Source organism: Aedes albopictus, chromosome 2 (genome assembly GCF_035046485.1).
Source record: "Aedes albopictus strain Foshan chromosome 2, AalbF5, whole genome shotgun sequence".
Lineage (NCBI taxonomy): Eukaryota > Metazoa > Arthropoda > Insecta > Diptera > Culicidae > Aedes > Aedes albopictus.
Genome location: NC_085137.1, coordinates 357125634 through 357146524, shown reverse-complemented (window position 1 = coordinate 357146524; position 20891 = coordinate 357125634). Strand labels below are relative to the sequence as shown.

Here is a 20891-nt window from a genome sequence, read left to right as displayed (position 1 = left end):
ATCGGTGACCCATTTCTCACCACCAGCCCCAGTTCCAGGCTGTCCTACGAAAGGAGGCCAAGAACTAGGATCATGACGCGGAAAAAGCCCCTTGATGCTCTCCTGCTATTTCTCTGGAGATTGCTCTGTAGGAGCCATTACACATCTCGTTTTGGCCATCACGATCCTGTAGGCATCACTCCACGGATTTGCATTGCAGCGGCAAACACCACTCACTGTTCGTTCCGCTCTTCCTCAGTTCGTAGGCAGACGCGGCGCCGGTCCGCAATCGCTTAAGTCCACCAGTAAGCCGGTGGTCTTCCATTTCTACACTGAGGATACTGTTCGTATGCTTTTCATAGTTTACATCTTATGAATCAGTTATTTTTATTTATTTTTTCATCATTTCATAGTTCTCGTATGCTTTTCATACATTGATAAACGAAATCCAAAAGACTAGTCGTATGAAAAATCTCATAAGAAGCATCGTATGAAAATCATAAGATGTGTTATGAAACACCATTGCTAAAAACAACGAATACTTTTATTGGCTTCTAACCACTTCAGCTTTCGAAGCGTCGATGGGCGAATGAGTAAAGCACGCACTCGCTAACCTTGACGTTCCTGGTTCGATTCCAGGTTGCTTTTAAAATTTGTACAAAATATTTCATAAAAATATGTATGATAGTCATAAAACATAGTTTCAGTTTTTATACGTTATCGGTACGATTTTCATACGTGAGTGTTATGAAATTTATACAGTAACAGTATGACAATAATAGTTGGCGCTTTGAATCCAAAATCATAGATCGTAACTATGATTTTTGCAAGAGATTCTTGTGGCAAAAAAGTCATAGTTGATTCGTATGATTTTCGGAGTTGCAGTATCCTCAGTGTAGAGTTGACTTGCCTAAGCCAGTCGCATCCAGCCGCTACCAGCTTATCACCGCTAAAACCGATTAGGTTTCGCTCATGGCGAAGCGTCTCCGACTAAAGGTACTCTTGGTACTGACATTAGCCAGATCGACATCTAGCATGGCTGATGTCTCTAACAAGATCTGATATCGCTGGTTCGTGAAATGGCTTCCCCATTCCACGGGCCAGGCACTGAAGTCACTAGCTATTTCCACCGGCCTTCGCCCTGTCAACACGGTCGTCGTCACACAGTCCAGTATTTCCGTGAACTGCTCCATCGGCCATCGAAGAACCCGTTTACGTGGTCGAAGGAGAACCCGTTTACTTTGGCGATCACGAAGCCCTCATAGGTAGTAGCCACCAACTCCTGGACGGGGTATTATCCGTCGTCCATATAGCCGCCATTTTCCTGGATCCATCCGCGACCCAGTTGCCGTTGCCAGCGGGTAATCAATATGGGTCCGCTCGTTTCATTTTTCATTTCATTTATTTAGTATTACATCAAATTCAAGATAAAACTGAATCAACAATATTTCTCCATAATACACGGTTCGTGGCTGCCGCTCTCCATCCTCGGTCGCGCCCGATGCTCGCCAAGTCACGCTCCACCTGGTCCACCCATCGTGCTCTCTGCGCTCCACGCCTTCTTGTGCCAACCGGATCAGTTGCAAACACCAGCTTTGCAGGGTTGTTGTCCGGCATTCTTGCAACATGCCCTGCCCACCGTATCCTTCCGGCTTTGGCCACCTTCTGGATGCTGGGTTCGCCGTAAAGTGCAGCGAGCTCGTGGTTTATCCTTCTCCGCCACACACCGTTCTCCTGCACACCACCGAAGATCGTCCTTAGCAAGCGTCGCTCGAAAACTCCGAGTGCTTGCAGGTCCTCCTCGAGCATGGTCCATGTCTCGTGCCCGTAGAGTATCACCGGTCTTATCAGCGTTTTGTACATGGTGCATTTGGTGCGTGGGTGAAACTTTTTCGACCGCAGTTTCTTCTGGAGCCCGTAGAAGGCCCGACTTCCGCTGATGATGCGCCTCCGAATTTCACGGCTCACGTTGTTGTCAGCCGTCAGTAAGGATCCGAGGTAGACGAATTCCTCCACCACCTCGAAAGTATCCCCGTCTATCGTAACATTACTACCCAGACGGATCCGGTCGTTTTCGGTTCCGCCTACCAGCATGTACTTTGTTTTTGAGGCATTCACCTCCAGTCCGACCTTTGCTGCTTCGCGTTTCAGGCGGGTGTACAGCTCTGCCACCGTTCCAAATGTTCTGGCAATAATGTCCATGTCGTCCGCAAAGCACACAAATTGTCCGGATTTTGTGAAAATCGTTCCCCGGCTGTTGAGCCCGGCTCATCGCATCACACCTTCCAGCACGATGTTGAAGAGTAGACATGAGAGTCCGTCACCTTGTCGCAGTCCCCGGCGAGATACGAATGAACTGGATAGTTCACCCGAAACCCTTACGCAGTTTTGCACACCGTCCATCGTTGCTTTAATGGGTCCGCTATGATGACGATATCCGACCCCCACTCAGAAACCGCCTGACAAAGCAGTTGCTGAGCTGCGTCACACTGGTTCAGGTTTAGCTGCGTTATCTGCACTGTGATTTGTCAACTATGGTCTTTTTGAAAGCTGGGCACTTTGGACCCCCCAAACAGGCGGCTGGTCTCGCGCAGCCTTATGACCTTCGTCGCCGCATCGCCTACACAGTTTGGTCCTGGCAGGGCCCTTACAGTCCCACGACTTGTGTCCTGATTCCAAACATCTGTGACTCCGGAGGCTCTTGCAAGGTCAGTTGGCACACTGACCAACCCACCTTGAGCTTCCCTACTTCAACGGACTTATTAAAGTCCGCCTCAGGTAGCTGTACCAAGGCCACCTGTGCTTCCGTAGCCTAACGACTGCGGTGCCTACCTGCTCCTCGCACTGTTACCTCTGTGCCGTCTTCAACTTCAGTGATCTCATCTAGGTTTTACACATTCAGAGCCGCCAGGACCCCTTCCGGCAGACATTTGTAGACGGCGCTTTTGCGTCCCTTATCGCGCTTGAGCTCGTGGATTACTTCAACTGTACGAGTACGTTTAATACTGAGCACATCAGCTCCCAGATTCACGAGCTTGGTGTCGCGCCTCATCGCTTTCAAGACTTTTGAGTACATGGACTGATCTAGTCTCGATGACGACCGTGTCGCTATTCTCGCGCTTGATACCTGTCCTCCTGCGTTTTCTAGATGCTTGGTGTTCCTACGCTCCTGCATCGCTTGCAGTTTCTTTTTTTCCACTCTACTACCTGACCAGCCCTATCTTGTGGTCGCAATCCTCCGCAACCGTTTCGGCCGGCCTTCTCAGATCCACCCTCTCCAGCTTTCCGGGAGGCCTGGTTGGGGTCCGACTTGTCGGCTTTACTACCAACCTTCAAGGTTAACTAACAGCCTAGCCTTGCGGGTGCCGTCTGGTAGCTCCTCACCTGATGGCTACCTCACACACTTCTGCTGCTGCTTGTCATAAGCAATAGCACCCGCTACACCTTTGGGCTACCCGCGAAAGCGACAGCCTCCGTCTGGGTAAACATCGTAACCTGGGATCTGCGGCTGCCACAGTAGCCACTAAGTTCTTGTGGTCCTGCATGGCCACCATCATTGACCTCCGGAAGTTTAATAAGGACCTGCTTAACTAACCTGCTCACTAATAAAAAGGAGTGAACTTCGCCACTACCACTACCTCCAGTTGGAATTGATTTATTACTATTCATGTTTGAATTCCACGAGTAGCACGGGCAAAAAGATACAAAATACTGTGCGGGTGCCTAGGTACACAGGCTCCGTTACCGATCGAGCATCTTTTTCACCCCTCGATCACTCATTCCTCGGCACGGTTCGCTTACTTACCGATCAGGCTAAGGCCGGGGTGGCCTCTGCTGTACATAGTAGCCGTTTCAACTCCACTCGGTCCATGGCTGTTAGTCTCCAGTTCCGCACTCTGCGTAGGATCCGCAGATCGTCCTCCACTTGGTCGACCCACATAGCTCGCTGCGCTCCACGTCTTCTTGTACCAGTCGGATGACTATCGAGAACCATTTTAGTCGGGTTGCTATCCGACATCCTGATGGCGTGACCCGCCCACCGTAGCCTCCCGATTTTCGCGGTATGGACGATGGTTGATTCTCTCAGCAGCTGATGCAGCTCGTGGTTCATTCGCCTTCTCCAAGTCCCGTCTTCCATCTGCACTCCGCCGTAGACGGTACGCAAAACTTTCCGTTCGAAAACTCCAAGGGCGCGTTGGTCCTCTGCACGTAGGGTCCATGTTTCGTGCCCACAGAGGACGACCGGTCTAATCAGCGTTTTGTAGATGATTAACTTCGTGTTACGGCGAACTTTATTAGATCGTAGAGTTCTGCGGAGTCCAAAGTAAGCACGATTTCCTGCCACAATGCGCCTCTGAATTTCTCTGCTGGTGTCGTTGTCGGCGGTCACCAGTGAGCCGAATTCTTCAACCGTATCGATTTCATCACCGTCGATATAAATTCGGGGCGGCGGGCGCGGTGATTCCTCCCTGGAGCTCTTTACCATCATGTACTTTGTCTTCGACACATTAATGACTAATCCGATTCGCCTTGCTTCATTCTTTAGTCGGATGTACGTTTCCACCATCGTCTCAAATTTACGAGCAATAATATCAATATCATCGGCGAAACCAAGCAGCTGAACGGACTTCGTGAAAATCGTCCCACTCGTGTTTATCCCCGGTCTCCTTATTACACCCTCTAACGCAATGTTTAACAGCAAGCACGAAAGACCATCACCTTGCCGTAATCCTCTGCGAGATTCGAAGGGACTCGAGAGTGTCCCTGATACTCGAACTACGCACATCACTCGATCCATCGTCGCCTTGATCAATCGTATCAGTTTATCCGGGAATCCGTATTCGTGCATAATCTGCCATAGCTGTTCTCGATCGATTGTATCATACGCCGATTTGAAATCGATGAACAAGTGATGCGTGGGCACATTGTATTCGCGGCATTTCTGCAACATCTGGCGGATGGCGAACATCTGGTCCGTTGTAGCGCGTTCACCCATAAATCCAGCCTGATATTGCCACACGAACTCTCTTGCAATCGGTGATAGTCGGCGGCATCAAATTTGAGAGAGTATCTTGTAGGCAGCGCTCAGTAGTGTGATCGCGCGGTAGTTCCCGCAATCCAACTTGTCGCCCTCTTTGTAGATGGGGCACACGATACCTTCCATCCATTCCTCCGGTAATACTTCCTCCTCCCAAATCTTGGTAATGACCCAGTGTAGTGCTCTCACCAGTGCTGCTCCACCGTATTTTAGAAGCTCGCTTGGTAGTTGATCTGCTCCAGCGGCTTTGTTGTTTTTCAACCGACCAACCTCCTCCTCAATCTCTTGAAGGTCAGGGGCCGGAAGTCTTCCGTCCTGTGCACATATTCCTAGATCTGTTACCACGCCACCTTCGGTACTTGCAACGTTGCCATTGAGGTGCTCATCGTAATGCTGCCGCCACCTCTCGACCACCTCACGCTCGCTCGTGAGAATATTTCCGTGATTATCTCGGCACATGTCGGCTTGTGGCACGAAGCCTCTGCGCGAGCGGTTCAGCTTCTCGTAGAACTTTCGTGTGTCCTTAGCGCGGTACAGCTCTTCCATCGCTTCGCAATCTCGATCTTCCTGCTGGTGCTTCTTCATCCGGAAGACTGAGTTCTGCCTGTTCCGCGCCTGTTTGTAACGTGCCTCATTCGCTCTCGTACGGTGTTGCAGCATTCTCGCCCATGCTGCATTCTTCTCGTTTTTCAACTGTTCACATTCGCCGTCGTACCAGTCGTTTCTGTGATTCGGAGTCGCGAAGCCTAGTGCTGTAGCCGAGGTACTACCTATGGCGGATCGGATGTCCCTCCAGCCATCTTCAAGTGTAGCTGCGCCAAGCTGCTCTTCCGTTGATAGGGCCACTGCTAACTGCTGCGCGTAGTCTTGAGCCACTTCTACGTTACGCAGCTGCTCGATGTTGAGTCGCGGCGTTCGACTTCGTCGCGTGGTGATAACTGTCGAAAGTTTTGAGCGCATGCATACAGCGACTAAGTAGTGATCCGAATCTATATTCGCACTGCGGTATGTGCGGACATTGGTTATATCCGAGAAGAATTTACCGTCGATTAGAACGTGGTCGATTTGATTTTCTGTTTGTTGGTCGGGTGATCTCCAGGTGGTTCTGTGGATATCTTTGCGGTGAAAGAAGGTGCTTCGTACTACCATACCACGGGAGGCTGCAAAGTTTACGCATCGCTGGCCGTTATCATTCGATACGGCGTGCAGGCTGTTTCGCCTGATTACCGGTCTGTACATTTCTTCCCTTCCTACCTGCGCGTTCATGTCGCCGACAACGATTTTCACGTCACGCGGCGAGCAACCATCGTATGTTTGCTCTAACTGCGCGTAGAACGCTTCTTTCTCGTCATCGAGTCTCCCTTCGTGTGGGCAGTGGACGTTGATGATGCTGTAGTTGAAGAAACGGCCCTTAACTCTCAACATGCACATCCTTGCGTTGATCGGCTGCCACCCGATCACACGTTGTCGCATCTTGCCCAACACTATAAATCCTGTTCCCAGTTCATTGGTGGTGCCACAGCTTTGGTAGAAGGTAACCGCTCGATGCCCGCTTTTCAACACTTTCTGTCCAGTCCAACAAAGTTCCTGCAACGCCACGATGTCGAAGTTGCGGGGATGTAGTTCGTCGTAAATTATCCTGTCACATCCTGCGAAACCTAGTGACTTGCAATTCCATGTTCCAAGTTTTCAATCGTAGTCCTTATTTCGTCGCGTGGGTTTTTGCCGATTATATCGAGTCGTATTTTCTCCTAATATGTTGGGGATTTTTAAGGGCAGCTTTTTGGGCCTACGCCAACACTCCTGTCTCGTCGGAGGGCCATCGTGCCAGTTCTGTTTAACGTCCCAACCAACACTGGGACGACCACCTTGGATCTAGCTGGGCGTGGTGCAGCGTTTCTTACTCAGCCGCTGGATGCCAGAACAGACGCTGTTTGAGCCGCACCTCCTTGGTGAACAGACACTCGGATCGTACCTCCTCAATCTAGCTGAAGTCAGAAGGACAATAGTGCCCAGGCTGCACTACCAGCTAAGCACACAACTCTTAGCTGGCGGTCTTTGTCATCGCTTGACCCGTGAAAGCATGAGGTAGGAACTTGTGAGGAACAGAGCTATGTTGGACGCTCTCCTTATCGACTCACCGTTTTGCAGCCCGGCACGGTTCACTTGACACCTTGAATTGGGTTTAGTACCTAGTACTTAGTAGTCCTATTGTTAGCCGGCAACTACACGGCTGACTCGCAGAAGGTAGGGTCGTCACGCCCCTGGACTACCGTTCGTACTACCCCAATAGGAATGTGTTTAGCGGGTCGAGGATGAAGTCCTGTCTACTACTTTGCCTGTAGGAAATGTTTCACAACCCCACATAACCTGAACTTTGGCTGTATAGGTGTCTGTTGAGTAGATTATCCCCCCATTGCATTGCTTAAAAAAAGCCAAAGAGCCGGCGAGGGTGCCTAGCCAAGCCTTTCCAGCTGTGGCCTTGGCTACAGGGTGTCCCAGAAAGTATGGGCACAGCTTTGCAGCTCTGCTCAAATCAACAACCTTCTGAGGAAACATGTTTGCAAATATATTATGCGAAAAAAATAAAAAAAAATGTTTCGAATTTGGGTATTTGCCAAAAGCGTAAAAAAGTAGTTTGTGCGGATGTTTTAAAAGTTGTTTTTTTTTTCATTTTAAACATTCTGCATACAAAAACTCTTTTAATGTATAAACTCTTTACAGGTATCAATGAAAATACTTTGAATAAAAATACAAAAATATAAAAATTGTCGTTTGTTAAGAAATTGATTAAATTTTCGCTATACAAAGTTGTACCCATACTTTCTGGGACACCCTATATATGGGGCCTTCCAAACCCTGAACCCTAATCCCATGACGCTTTTTTGGTACCACACTGACTACTTTTAACATGAATCCCCTGAAGTCCATTTGAAACTCTCTTAAATCTACTGTAATCGCTCTCGAAACTTTTCGGAAATTATCTGAAGGTCTCAAGACATCCCTAAAACTACATGTAGCTCCTAAATCTTTTAAAAATCTGTTGATATTTCCTGCAATCCTCTGAAACCCTATGAAATACCACTGAAGCCCCTTAAATATCCTCTGAAAGTCCATTAAACTCGCTTGGAATATTCATTATTTCTTTTTATTCGTGCATTTTAACTAATGCTGATTCTTCACACGCTTGGAATCTCCTGAAATCACCTAATCACTCAAAACTCCCTGAAATCCTATGAAATCTCAAATAAAATCTCCTGAGAGTCCATAAAGCTTCCTTGGAACCCCATGAAAATACCTTTTAAAGCACCTTAACCCCTTAAAGCACCTTAACCCCTTAAAGCACCTTAACCCCTTCGGATCCTCTTCAAAACTCCTCATACCCCCATCACTCCAAACTCCACTGAATACCTTGAAAGTCCTACATATCCCAATTGACTACCTTGGCATTTCGTAAAGGTCCCCCAAAAGGCGTAGAACCATCCTTGGGATCTCCTGAAACCCTCTTGAAATTCTCATGATACCCTTTTTAAAATCCGCGTATATTCAGATATCAGAGAATCCTTTGAAAAGCCCCTGAAATTCCTTTAAAAATTAGCGAGATAATTTTTCGGCAAAAGCAGTCTGAATGGTTGGCAAACACAGTTACTCCTACATCCGACGTTTCGGTTCCTGCCTTGCTAACCGCCGTGAAACCCTCATGAAACCTCCGGAAACATCCAGAGATCCCCTCAAACGCCTTTCGGAACACCTCAAATCAATGGATCCCCTTGAAATACCCTTGAAGCTCCATTATTCCGTCTGAAAATCCCAGATATTCCCTGAAAACATCTGCAACTTCCAAAATATCCGTTAAACCCTCATGGTCAGTCATAATACACTTCTAAAATAAGACATACTAGTCCTACTGCCCCCAATCACGCGGGTCGGATTTTGAAACCCGGAAACACTTTTGACCATCCCGTAATTTTGCTTGACCAACTGCAATCCTCCTTCCTCTTCATGGAAAACTACTTTGACACCCTCTTTACTGACCCATCCTGTCAAATTTGAACGTTGCTACTTACTGCTAGTTTGAATGGGAGCATACGACGGGGGTGGCTTTATCCAGGATCCATCCGGTCTGCGCATATGTCTCCGGTCGGACGAGAATTCTGCTAGGTATTTTTCGGCAGGTATTACTCTAAAGAACCTAATTCGTCAAACGAAAACAGAGAGAGAGAAAAAAAAACACAAGATGATGCGAAAAATTAAATTACTTTTCGGAAGTTCGCCGGCCAAATCGAATTACCTATGATGCTCGGGCGTCACCGCATAGTCCGAGCGGAACGTTTCCGTGACGTACTTGTGGAAATAGGTCGGAAAGGGTAACGTGGTATCCATGTCGAACACCAGACACCGGTTCGGTGATGGATTGTGCATGAAGAACACGTGGTAGTCCCATATCACCAGCTTCTCGTCGCCGCGGCCGGCTTTCTGTCTCCAGAGGGGCACCGTTCTCCGCTCGTTCGACACGAACACGGCGTAGCATTTCGACAGCTCAGCCGGATGTGTCTTTTTCACCTGCTCGCACAGTTTCCACACATTTTCCTCGCTGCCGGGAAAAAGAGAGAAAGGAGAAAGGAAGAACAAGGAAAATGAATGTTAAATCTAGAACGGAGACGACTAATTAGAAATTAAATTAATCTTTCGAAAGGTACGGTTCGCTGGTTCTTCATGTTTTATCTTGGGTGCCAATCGCGGTAGGAGCAAAAGTGATATCTTTTCTGAAGGGACATCTTTGGTTGGTTCAGAAGGTGCTATTGTTGATAAAGCTCAACGATATAAGATGCCAGATAATGGATGTAATGTCACATTGAGGCTGATAAAGTATCCCCAAGGCTTGTGATTTACATAGTTAGATGGGGGAGCTTGATAAAACAAGGAGTTTAAGATTCACGGATTCAGATTGAAAAATCCTTCTTCAAACTTGTTGAGAAGTCGACTTTGCATTACGGTCACTCTCCACAAGTTTGCGAAGGTAAAGAGAAGTACCGTAAACCGGGGTCAAATTGACCAGCGGGGCGAAAATGATCATTTGGGTACTACATTGTAATTGCATACCAGGAACTTCTAAGCGTCGCAATGATCTCAAACTTCTTACCTCATATAGTTCATAAATGTCTAGAGATGAGTTTAGACTTTTATTTGTTTACAAAAAAGTTAGTTTTGCCATATTTTTTTTAGGAATTTGCAATGTATTTCTCACTTAGCTGAAATCATTGCTTCTAAACAATCGATTGCCACCAGGACTTCCCGTAAATTTTTTGTTTTAACATTTTTGTGGAGCCTTGGTTGGAGAGTTGAGAAGCTATTCTGAATTTGAATAAGTTAAAAAAAGTTCTTTTTTTGACGAAAAAGTCATTTATTGTAACAAAAAAACACTTATTTCAAAGGAAATTGCCTACCTTTAGGGATTAAGAGGGAAATTTCAAAATTTAATTTTGCGTTTTAAGTGTCAAATTCACTAGTTGTAAGAGTTTTGACGCGTTATTCGGGTTTAGAAGAGCAAAATTAAGTGGATAAGGATTTTTATCTTTTTAACCGATGCTTAATTGTATACTGATCAATTTCTCCCCAAAGTGGCATCCTCAATTTTTTGATTTTTGAATTAATTTAACTAAAAGTTTAAACTTGTTGAACAAAATTCTATCACATGGTTTCATAGAGATCCACTGGGTACTGATTTTACAGAAATTCTTTTGGCAATATTTGAATTGTCACTCATGTTATCCGCAAAAGTTGTTTTAAAGTGATCAATTTGACCCCGGATTACGGTATAGCCAAACGAATAAAAATATAACACGAACCGAAATACGACCTTTTTCTGCTATTCTATTCTGCTATTATCAACGCATCCCCTGGCTTTCGCCCATCTGCGTTGTCTTTTCACTAGGCAATACGTCTACCAATTGATGTTTATGGGCTTGCCGGACCAAGTCATGTAGCTAAGCCAAACACCCCACCTACAACTGTTGGGTAGGCACCATTGTCCCGCCCACTGGTCTTTTACAGCTAGTTGTAGGTGCATGTGTGCGTGTAAGTATTGGTGTATGTGTGTTAGTGTTGGTGTATTGTAGGCGCCAACTCGTTCTAATCCACTCTGATTGCTAACACCCTATTGAACCATTACCCTTAAATCTGGCAATCTATGAAATAGAATGAGTTAAGCGCCTGTACATAATAGTCAGTTAATCAAACAAGGAATATTAGTATTAAAGCGAAGATACAATGAAGCAACGCCCCGAATCTCGAGAGCACAAACCCCAAGAACCAAATGACAGACTGCGCGAACAGTCGATCGACTGGCCACCACCAGTGAATAACCAATCGAGCAAACCCTCCAGCACAAACTGCCTCCAGCTCTCACGACCAGCGCCCAACAAATCCGAGGCACCGCCCAGCCAAATCTTCACCTTAAAACCAAAATCTAGATTGCAGAGCACAATACTTCCCAAGTAACCACGCAGCTCGGGCCGCAAATCACGCACAACACGTCACAAATAAGACAAACACTACCCCGCCCGTACAACCGAAACCGATCTAGGGTAGAGAAGGGCCTCTTTCCACTCCAACCCGGACTCAACTGCACCCACAGGATAGCGCACCCCACACACACACTGCACTCTTGCATCCATCACGACTTGAGCCGCACGGTCACCTGGGTTGCTTCTATCTGCATGACCTCACCCAACCCGTAACGCAGAGTTTAAATCCCTCTCTTGCATTACAAAGCAGTCCCTCTTCCCAAAGTTTGTGCGTGGTATAAATGAGATTATAAAGCTGAAGAAATCGTCACCAACACAACCGCCAACAATGAGCACTCAATGGTGTCGGCCTTATCAACGACGACCCCCTCCAGTCCCAAACCCAATTATCCCACACTACCCAAGTAACCACCCTGCTGAAGCCGTATGCACCGCACGCACAAAGCACACACACACCGACACGCACCACCCTACACAAACCACCAAGGCCGAACAAAAGCGGAAAGCGGTGCCACCACTGCTGAATCACGACTTTTTCAGTATAATTCAGCAATAGTAGATCCATTCCCCGACCCTATTCAGCCTTAGCAGTGCCTGTCAATATATGCGCCTCACACATGCAACCCCTGCACCCTAACAGTATGGTCACTTGGGTATCCCTGGGTTTTTGACATGATGGTCAGGGATCACAGCCATCAAAACGTTCCACTCTTTATCAGGGCTTACGACCTGTAGACATGATGATTTCTCAATAGTTTCAAGCTCTTTCGGACCTTCCGCTATAGGAGACCATCATGGCTAGCGGTGTTACGAACCGAAATACGACCTTTTTCTGTAGTAAACTAGTACTGTAAAAAATAAACAAAGGAGCTATAGTTGTGCACTCAGACTCCATCAGTAGTATAGACAACATTCCACGAGCATTGGTTACAGTCAATGCGTTACACAGTATGGAGATACCCAACTTAAAGGTGTATCGGAGGCCATATGTATTTCATGGAATGTCCAACTACTGAAAGGTCTTGTTGCTCGTAATATTGCGAGGTCCAGTGATCATCACTGTTAATGAATGTCAAGCAAAAAAAAAACAGGAATGAAGGTAGGGCCTGTAGAGTAGTTTAGATGACCTTCAGATTATCCAATCCTTGACCATGAAGATTCTTTCAGTGTTTTGAGGGTTTTTGAGTACCGTAGACAATGTTCCGCGACCATTCACCGATCATTAAATTTGCCGGCTGCTCGGGCCCGTATGAAGTTGATCATCAATATTAAGGTGAATATAGAACGAAGCCACCACCACCACCACCAGCGGGTGACCAATCGATCAACTTTTCAGCTCGGTGCGATACTTGGTTCTTCAGATTTGTGCTTTTAAAAATTCAAGGTGTGGCTTCGTTCTATATTCACCTTAACTTCTTTCCTCGATCAGCCTAGATAGCTATGTCGGTAGTGTCGGTAGCGATTGTCTCAATTGGCTAAGAATAACACTACGGACCACCTGTTCCGGTGGGAAGAACCCACCAACAAGTGACCCCTAATTAATGGTGTGATGCGGCTTCATGCTTACCGTGCCTAGGAATGAATGGCTAAGGGGGTCTAATAAAAACCTAACCGCCAACGGAGCCTGTGGAGTACCAGGGCGCCCTTCACAGTATGTTGCCCTTACTGCGCTAACCAGAGCAATGGTGCAGTGGATCTTGTGTTTCTCCGAGACAATCGGCTGCCCTTCTTTAGTCTCACTAGAGGCTAAATAAGGGCAGGATTTGCTATTGTGAAGTCATCGTACATATACAACATTTAATAACAAGAAATGTTATTAGTTTGTTATTCAATAACTTTGGAATAACAAATACAGCAATTGAAATTTTAGGTATGCATTCATTATTGAAATAACAAGACTTGTTATTTTCTAAGTGTTATTTATACAAAATTTTGGTATTCGTTTTTGTAATTTTGCCTCTTATTACCACCTAATGAAGGGCATATCAAGGTATGGTAGTATTGAAGATGAATACCTTGATATGTTATTCATTTGTTATTTTTTTCTGCTCGGGTTATGACACAAGGGTTATGAAGCTCAGTGCCACATTGAATTGATTTCCGAGACTGCAAAACGCTGCGTCGATGAGGAGAACGGTGAGGACATTGGCCTGGTCCTCACAAGTTCCTACCTCATGTTTCCTCGGGCCAAGCGATGACAAAGACCACCAGTTAAGTGTTGCGTGGTTTGCTGGTAGTGCAGCCCGGACACTGTTGTCCTTCTGACATCAGCTAGATTGATGAGGTACGCGCCCCGAGCGTCTGTTCACCAAGGAGGTGCGGCTCAAACAGCGACTGTTCTGGCAATCAGCGGCTCAGTTTGAAATGCTCCTCCATCGGAAGCTATACCTAAGGTGGCAGCTCCACCACGGTGGATAAGGGACCATATGCCCACAACCTGCTATTCTCGAATTCCAAAAACCGTTACGGAAACCGAAAATGAAAGATTACGAACTGATTGAATGGCAACGAAATTAAGCGCGAAACAACGGACAAGAATTGGAACTTGGAATGTATTAACCCTAGCCCAGCAGGGTAAACTGGCATAACTAGCCAGGGAAACATGCCGTATGAAGCTTGAGATCCTAGGATTGTGCGAAGTCCGTTGGCCGAACTTAGGAGAACACAGATAGACGTCGGGTGTATTTCTGCTATACTCTGGCCTACGTGGTGAATACGCTCTTCCCTCGCCAACGTGGAGTTGATTTCCTGCTCAGCGCTCACGCCCACGCTGCGCTCATTAAGTGGGAACCTATTCCATATAACTGCAGCCAGATTCAGAATACGGGTTCGAAACCTTACCATGATCCAATGTTACGCGCCAACCGATGCTGCCGACAAGGACAAAGAGAACTTTGACTGTCAACTCAATGCTGATTCCGAAAGGTGAAATCAAGATTCTCATGAGCGACTTCAACGCGTAGATTGGTTCCGACAACTCGAACTATGAACACGTCATGGGACGCCATGGTCTCGGAGGAATGAGCGAGAAAGGTGAGCTGTTTGCAGAGTTTTGTGGCAACTATGACATGCAGATTAAGGCATCTCTCTTTCCTCATCGACCAGTGCACAAAATGAAAATGGAGACGGAGCCTTCTTGATGTGCGGAACAAACGTAGCGCCGACATTGCGTCCGATCATGAACTTCTAATCGGCGAGATCCGGTTGCGCATTGCGAGAATCCATCGACAGGAGGAGAAAATCGGGCGACCGTTCAACACACGCCAACTGGAAGATACTGCGGTGAAAAGATCTTTCGTCGAGGAACTGGAAAACCGTGTTGCGAATATCCCGGAAGGTGGAAGCATAGAAGATCAGTGAGAATAATTTGAGTGAGCTACGCACCCGAAGAAAGCTGTGGTCACAGATGATACCTGGAGGAATATAGAGAAGCGAAGGAACGCCAAAGTCACGATAGAGCGAGCGAAAACACGAGCAGCCAAAGTCGTAGCCTGTCAGCGCTATTCGGTTCTCGAGAAAGAAGTGAAACACTCCTGTAGACGGGATAAAAGAGCGTGGGCGGACTTCCTAGCCAATGAAGGCGAGAAAGCCGCAAACACCGGCGACATCTGTCTCCTCTACGATGTCTCACGTCACCTTAGTGGAACTAAGATGAATTCTACAATGCCCGTGAAAGAAATTTCTGAACAATTATTGACCGACATGGCTGACCAGTTGAAACGCTGATTCGAGCACTTTGGAGAACTTTTGCAAGTATCGGCCACGCCATCAACACCTCATCATGATCCGACAAGGGTTCGACACATTACCCGTGTCAACATCGAAGCTCCATCAGTACAAGTGATAGAAACAGCCATCCGTAGCATGAAATCGAACAGGCCTCGGTGGTTGATCGAATATCAGCTGAGATGTTCAAAGCTGACCCCGTAGTATCTACGTAATCGACGAGATCCTGATAGGTGCGATTAATTGGGAACCAAATCGTGGGATTTTGTGGCAGCCCATTACCATGGAACACCTAAATGGCTTTGAACTGACTGATGACGTAGCTCGCCTAGCTCAACGGCACTCTGATATGCAGAGCAAACTCAATGATCTTGCCAATCGCTACTCGGCGGCAGATCTTACCCATCAACGTCAACAAGACCAAATCGTTGGATGTAAGCACGGTCAACCCTTCCAGCTTTACGGTGGCTGGGCCAGCAGTGGAGAATGCTGAAAGCGTCAAATATCTTAGTAGCCAAATGGCGGCCGATGACGGGACCAAGATCGACGTAGGTACACGGATAAAGAACGCGAGGCTGTTTTTGCGAATTTAAGAAATGTATGAAAAAATTAGAAAAAGATTAGTCGACGCACCAAAGTCCGAATTTTCAACTCGAACGTAAAATTAGTGCTGCTGTACGCCAGTGAAACTTGGTGTGTATCAGTAGAGAACACTGAACGGCTGCAGGTCTTCAGCAATAGATGTTGATGGTATATAGTTCGTGCATGATGGCCTCACAATTGGATCACTAACGGGGAACTCTACCGTCGATGTCATTAAAAGCCGATAGCGACAGAAATTAAGGAGCAATAGTGGAGGTGGGTCGGCCACAGTCTAAGCAGGGGCGGAAACGAATCTGCAAGCAAGCGTTATATTGAAAGCCAGCAGGACATCGCAACAGAGGCAGACCCAAAGACTCATGGCGGCGCAGCCTCAACAACGAAATGAAGCAAGTCGACTGAAATTTGTCCTGGCCACAGGTTGAGGCGATGGCGGGCAATCGCCCAGGATTGAGATCGTACGATTCGGCCCTAGGCACCACCATAGGTGCCCAGGACTGAAAGTAAGTTGTGCAATCTTCTACCCAGCAATTCGCAACTATCTGTAGATATCAAGTGAAGGCGTATTTGATGCACATCACTAAAAGCTGATTATTGTCCTCTAAGCTGATATACTGCACACGTCGGTAATGCTAAATGAATTTAACCATTATACTTACGAAACGCTTCGTATGCATCATTGATAACAGTTCTTAGTATTTCTGCAAATTCAACGACCTCGATTCAGCGCAGTGCATTTCCCGCTCTGCTCGCGATACCACATTGCTCGATGGTTCATTTTATTATAATTAATATTTATGTTTCACGGTTAAACTTTACGACCTAGCGCCACCCTATAAGCTTCATTTATGTAGGTTTCCTATGTGGAACATCCCACTGCGGCGACGGTATAGCAACACTACTCTTTTCCGGGTTTCCCAAACGCATACGGTTCAAATACAGATTGTCCTCATCGTGTATGATAGCAGACCGTATCATGATTTTAGGTTTGTCATTGAAAAAAAAAGTGGATTTCTTTCGGTCATTTGCTTTGCAATGCTGTATATCTTAGCAACCTGCTTAGACTGATGGAGATGCACAGCTTCGAGAAGAATAGTTTTCTGAACCAGTCTGATTTGAATCAACCCCATTAGGAATGGTGTTAAATTGGGGTCGTACATACATGAATGGTCGGGTCATGCTGTGTGCGTGGAAGTCGTTTCAAATTGACTAAAGTGGCGTTCATTAAATTATGAACCTCTTTCGGTTGGTGGCTGCGGCATGCATATGGTGGCAGTGTAATTAGTTTTAGATAATTTATGGCATTGTTTGACAACAGACCTCGAAATTCGATTGTGAGTGGTGAGCGGAAATCACTCTCTATCGATGAATTAATTGCGATGCGACGCGTTGATATAACTTCGGACCCGAGCTAATCGTGTGTATTGATGTAGCTAAGATTGATGGCCTGGATCGTCAATGTTGATTTGGCTTGATAGGATGGGAGCTGTCATCATTCTGATGCTTCCGTTGACGAGGAGAAAACCTCCGTTCACATAATATTACTATTCAAAATTTTTGTTTTTCTTTCATGATTGAGTTTGCCGTTTATCGTAAGGTAGCCGTCGTACCAGACGAAAACTGATGGGCAGAATAGGAAAGTTTAAAAAGTATTACAGCAAACATGGTTGAAGTCACAAGCGGATGTCTATCCATTCTATTCTACGCTGATGCTGTGCTTGAAGCAGATGTTGTAAAAAGCGAAGCTGTATTTGACAACTTGTTTTGGCAGTGACGTTTAAGTCTGTTGAAGTTGAATGATGCTGGTTGGCTCTATTAAAACTAATTCTTTCTTGTTTTTGATGGAGCTTTAATTCCTAGCAAGCCTCTTCAAGCTTTAAAATATATCTCACTCTTCAATAAAGCTATGCAAACCCATATGATCCCAGAACCAGACGATGACGACGAAGCGCACATTGCAGGTTTAATTATGGATTACAGCTGATTACGGCTTCAACATTTATCAACACTACCCGGTCCACGCTTCCGTGTGGGGTCCACGGATTCGGTCGGCAAACGGAAGCTAGTGAAAGAGTAAACGTACCCGATTTGATTGGACGAACTGTGAATGTAAACGGCGGCGGCAGCGCAGCGTGGTGGCACTAGTGCAAACAGACATCCGAGCCTAGGCGGGATAGCGTAATCTATCACCCAGCCAGAAGACGGATCGGTTTGCAGATGGAACGGGATAAAATGGGATGCTTCATAATTTATGTTGGCTTTTCACGGATGGCTGTCCAAGGGATTGGCCCAATAAACGAGTTGGCTTCGTTTGGCCTTTTGCTGGACGACCATGAGTTTCAATTCGATTACACGTTATTTATAGAGAAATCTACTTTTTGGAACATCCAGCACAATTTTGAATGTACTTGATGAAAACAACATGTTTAATTGTTTATCGTTACTTTCTTAAGGTGAAGGTCGATAGTTAAAGTAGTCCCTTTCCAAATAATTGCTACTATTTGTTTTCTTCCGTTAACCCTATCGGATTGAAAATATCACTCAAAGTTTACAACAATCGAACAAGCAACGCGTAGCATTTTCAGTTTTGTAGACCTGTTAGATAGTAACCTATGTGCTCTTGAAAATTCGAATAGAAAATTGACTTCGACGTTAGACCGATATAATGCCAAAGACTCCCATAGCTAAGCAGAAACACGTTAGCTATAACAGACACTAGGCATACTCGAGTAGAAGTAAAAATCATAACAATATCATCATTTGATATTCCTCAGTGAAGTACTCAAGATCATAATTAGCTGTTGGTTTGTTTGACATAAGAGATAAAAGATCAAAAATAAGATCAAAAATTAGTATGGGGAAGAACATAATAATATCTCGTTTTGATGTTATAAGATCAGACTAATATCTGGGAAGATCTGGGCTGTGGCACATCTAACCAATATCATAAAATGATCTGACAGATGGATTAGAGTAAGAAAAAAAGGAAAAATGGCCGCGACCAGAATCGAACATATGACCTTGTGATTTATGAGCAGTGACATTACCACTGCACTACGACTCATATCTGAAAATAGGAGGTAACAAGAGCATCAAGTTCTACGTTTCCAAGGTGTTTGCGAGTCATGGTAGTTGTGTTGGTTTGGTCCCGCCATGTTGTAGATGAGTGTGTGAAAGAACTAATTATGATCTTGAATAGTAGTTTTCAGATCTTACATTTTTCGGATGTTATAGATGAATGTGTCAAAGAACTGATTTTGATCTTGAGCAGTAATTTTCAGATCTTTCGATTTCTGGATGTTGCAGATGGAAATGTGAAGAGCTAATTTTGATCTTGCGCAGTATTTTTCAGATTTCTCAATGATAAATGTTCTATTGCAGAATATTAATACAGTTTCCACCCAAAATTTGCAAACTGACGTGATGGTATGGAAAATAAAAATAAATTAATGCTCAATTAGGAATTGCATATTTTCCTAAACTAAAAGAGCACTTTTCTCTAGATGAATTCACATTTTATGCTCTTTCTCTGAATTGTTAACAAAGCTAGTGATCCAAACTTTAAAAACGACATGTGTAGAAACATGTTTGGTTTATTTTTCGCCTAAAACAGGACGAATTTCCACCAATAGGACGCAATCAGTGAAGTACTAGATTGTAGTAATGAGCTGAATTTTTGTATGGTGAGAAGGTAAATTCTCAATCTCTGCAACGAAATGACGCAAAAAACCTGGCTGTTATGATTCCTTGCCTAACCTAATGGTGTTTGAGCAAAATTTAGGTAACTGTGTTATTGTTTTCTCCATTTCTTGCAACAAAATTTTCCAAAGTTTTATTCCAACCAGTGCTGCAATTTTTCGACAGGCTCTTATGATAGCGATATTTTGCTTTTTTCATTTTCTCTGTTTTGGTTTTCCTGTCAAAGTTGCTTTCCGATCAGCAACACGGGAGCGAAATGAAATAGGTACTCACACTCGCACGCAGCGTGCTGAAAGCGAGAGCTGACAGGGCTAAATTTCCATTCGCCTTGACGGAACTCTTTGAGAGAATTGCTCTGTGCGTGAAAACATTTTTTTTTAACATGGGAAAGGATAGGAGCTGCATTTTCAAATGCTTCTAAAATATTTTAGGGACTTCAGATTGAAAAAAGAGTTAATGTTTTGCAATATACTTTCAATTAGCTACACTATAACTGGTTTTAGACAAAATGTTTTTAAATCACAATGTTATGTCTATAATATAGCGTATCAAAATCTCATTCGATAACATTAAGAACATTTTGCTTAAAAAAATTTCTATAAAGAATTAGAAGCATTTGAAAATGCAGCTCCTATCCTTTCCCATGTTAAAAAAAATTGTTTTCACGCACAGCGCAATTCTCTCAGAGAGCCTCCGTCAAGGCGAATTCAATTTTCTGTAGTTGAGTGTTTTCACCCGTGCTAACGTATAGGGCACTCACTCTCACAAGCCACCGCTTGAGACGAATGGCCTTTCAGCATGAGTAGTGTGTGGATGATTGGGAATTGATCTTGTTGGGTCGCTCACGAATGGAGCTCTCGGACTCTGTCAGTTCTCACATCGAGGAACTGAAAACGACCGCCGCAGTCATTCATTTTCGGCTGAAAAACAGGCACTGAGACTGATATTTTGCAGGACTGATTCCAACAGCACCAAATAAGGCAAGGAATCATAATACCCACGCCTCCTGCATAATTTCGTTGTAGAAACGGAGCATTTAACTTCTAGCCATAGAAAAAATCAGCTAAAAATCTAGTATGTACTTCACTGAACGTGCGCTATTGTGTCGTGTACGTGTGAACGTGTATAAGTGTCGCCCAGAAAAGCTTTGGAAATATTTAGAAGATCGTAGTCGTCACGACTATCGTCTGTTCATATACCCGAGGCAGAATCGCTACACAATTCGTTGGTTGAAACTCAAAAAGCTTGTCGTCTGCAGCGGTATGTTTTGTTGAATCTAGAATCAAACGGTCCGTTTTTCGAAATAGACGTATTTTGCGCAG

At 45.2% G+C, this 20891-nt stretch overlaps 1 protein-coding gene across 10 annotated transcripts in view; it reads right to left on the bottom strand.

Annotated features, from left to right (window-relative positions):
• Positions 1–20891, bottom strand: part of LOC115263302 (protein N-terminal glutamine amidohydrolase) — a 171070-nt gene that overhangs the window by 3923 nt on the left and 146256 nt on the right. For all 10 annotated transcript variants that reach the window (XM_062852808.1, XM_062852810.1, XM_062852811.1 and 7 more), the window contains exons 3-4: positions 9309–9611; positions 9085–9209 (exon numbers count right to left, since the gene is read on the bottom strand). In XM_062852808.1, coding sequence (XP_062708792.1) covers positions 9085–9209; positions 9309–9611 — 428 coding nt within the window. The remainder of the gene's footprint in view (positions 1–9084; positions 9210–9308; positions 9612–20891) is intronic.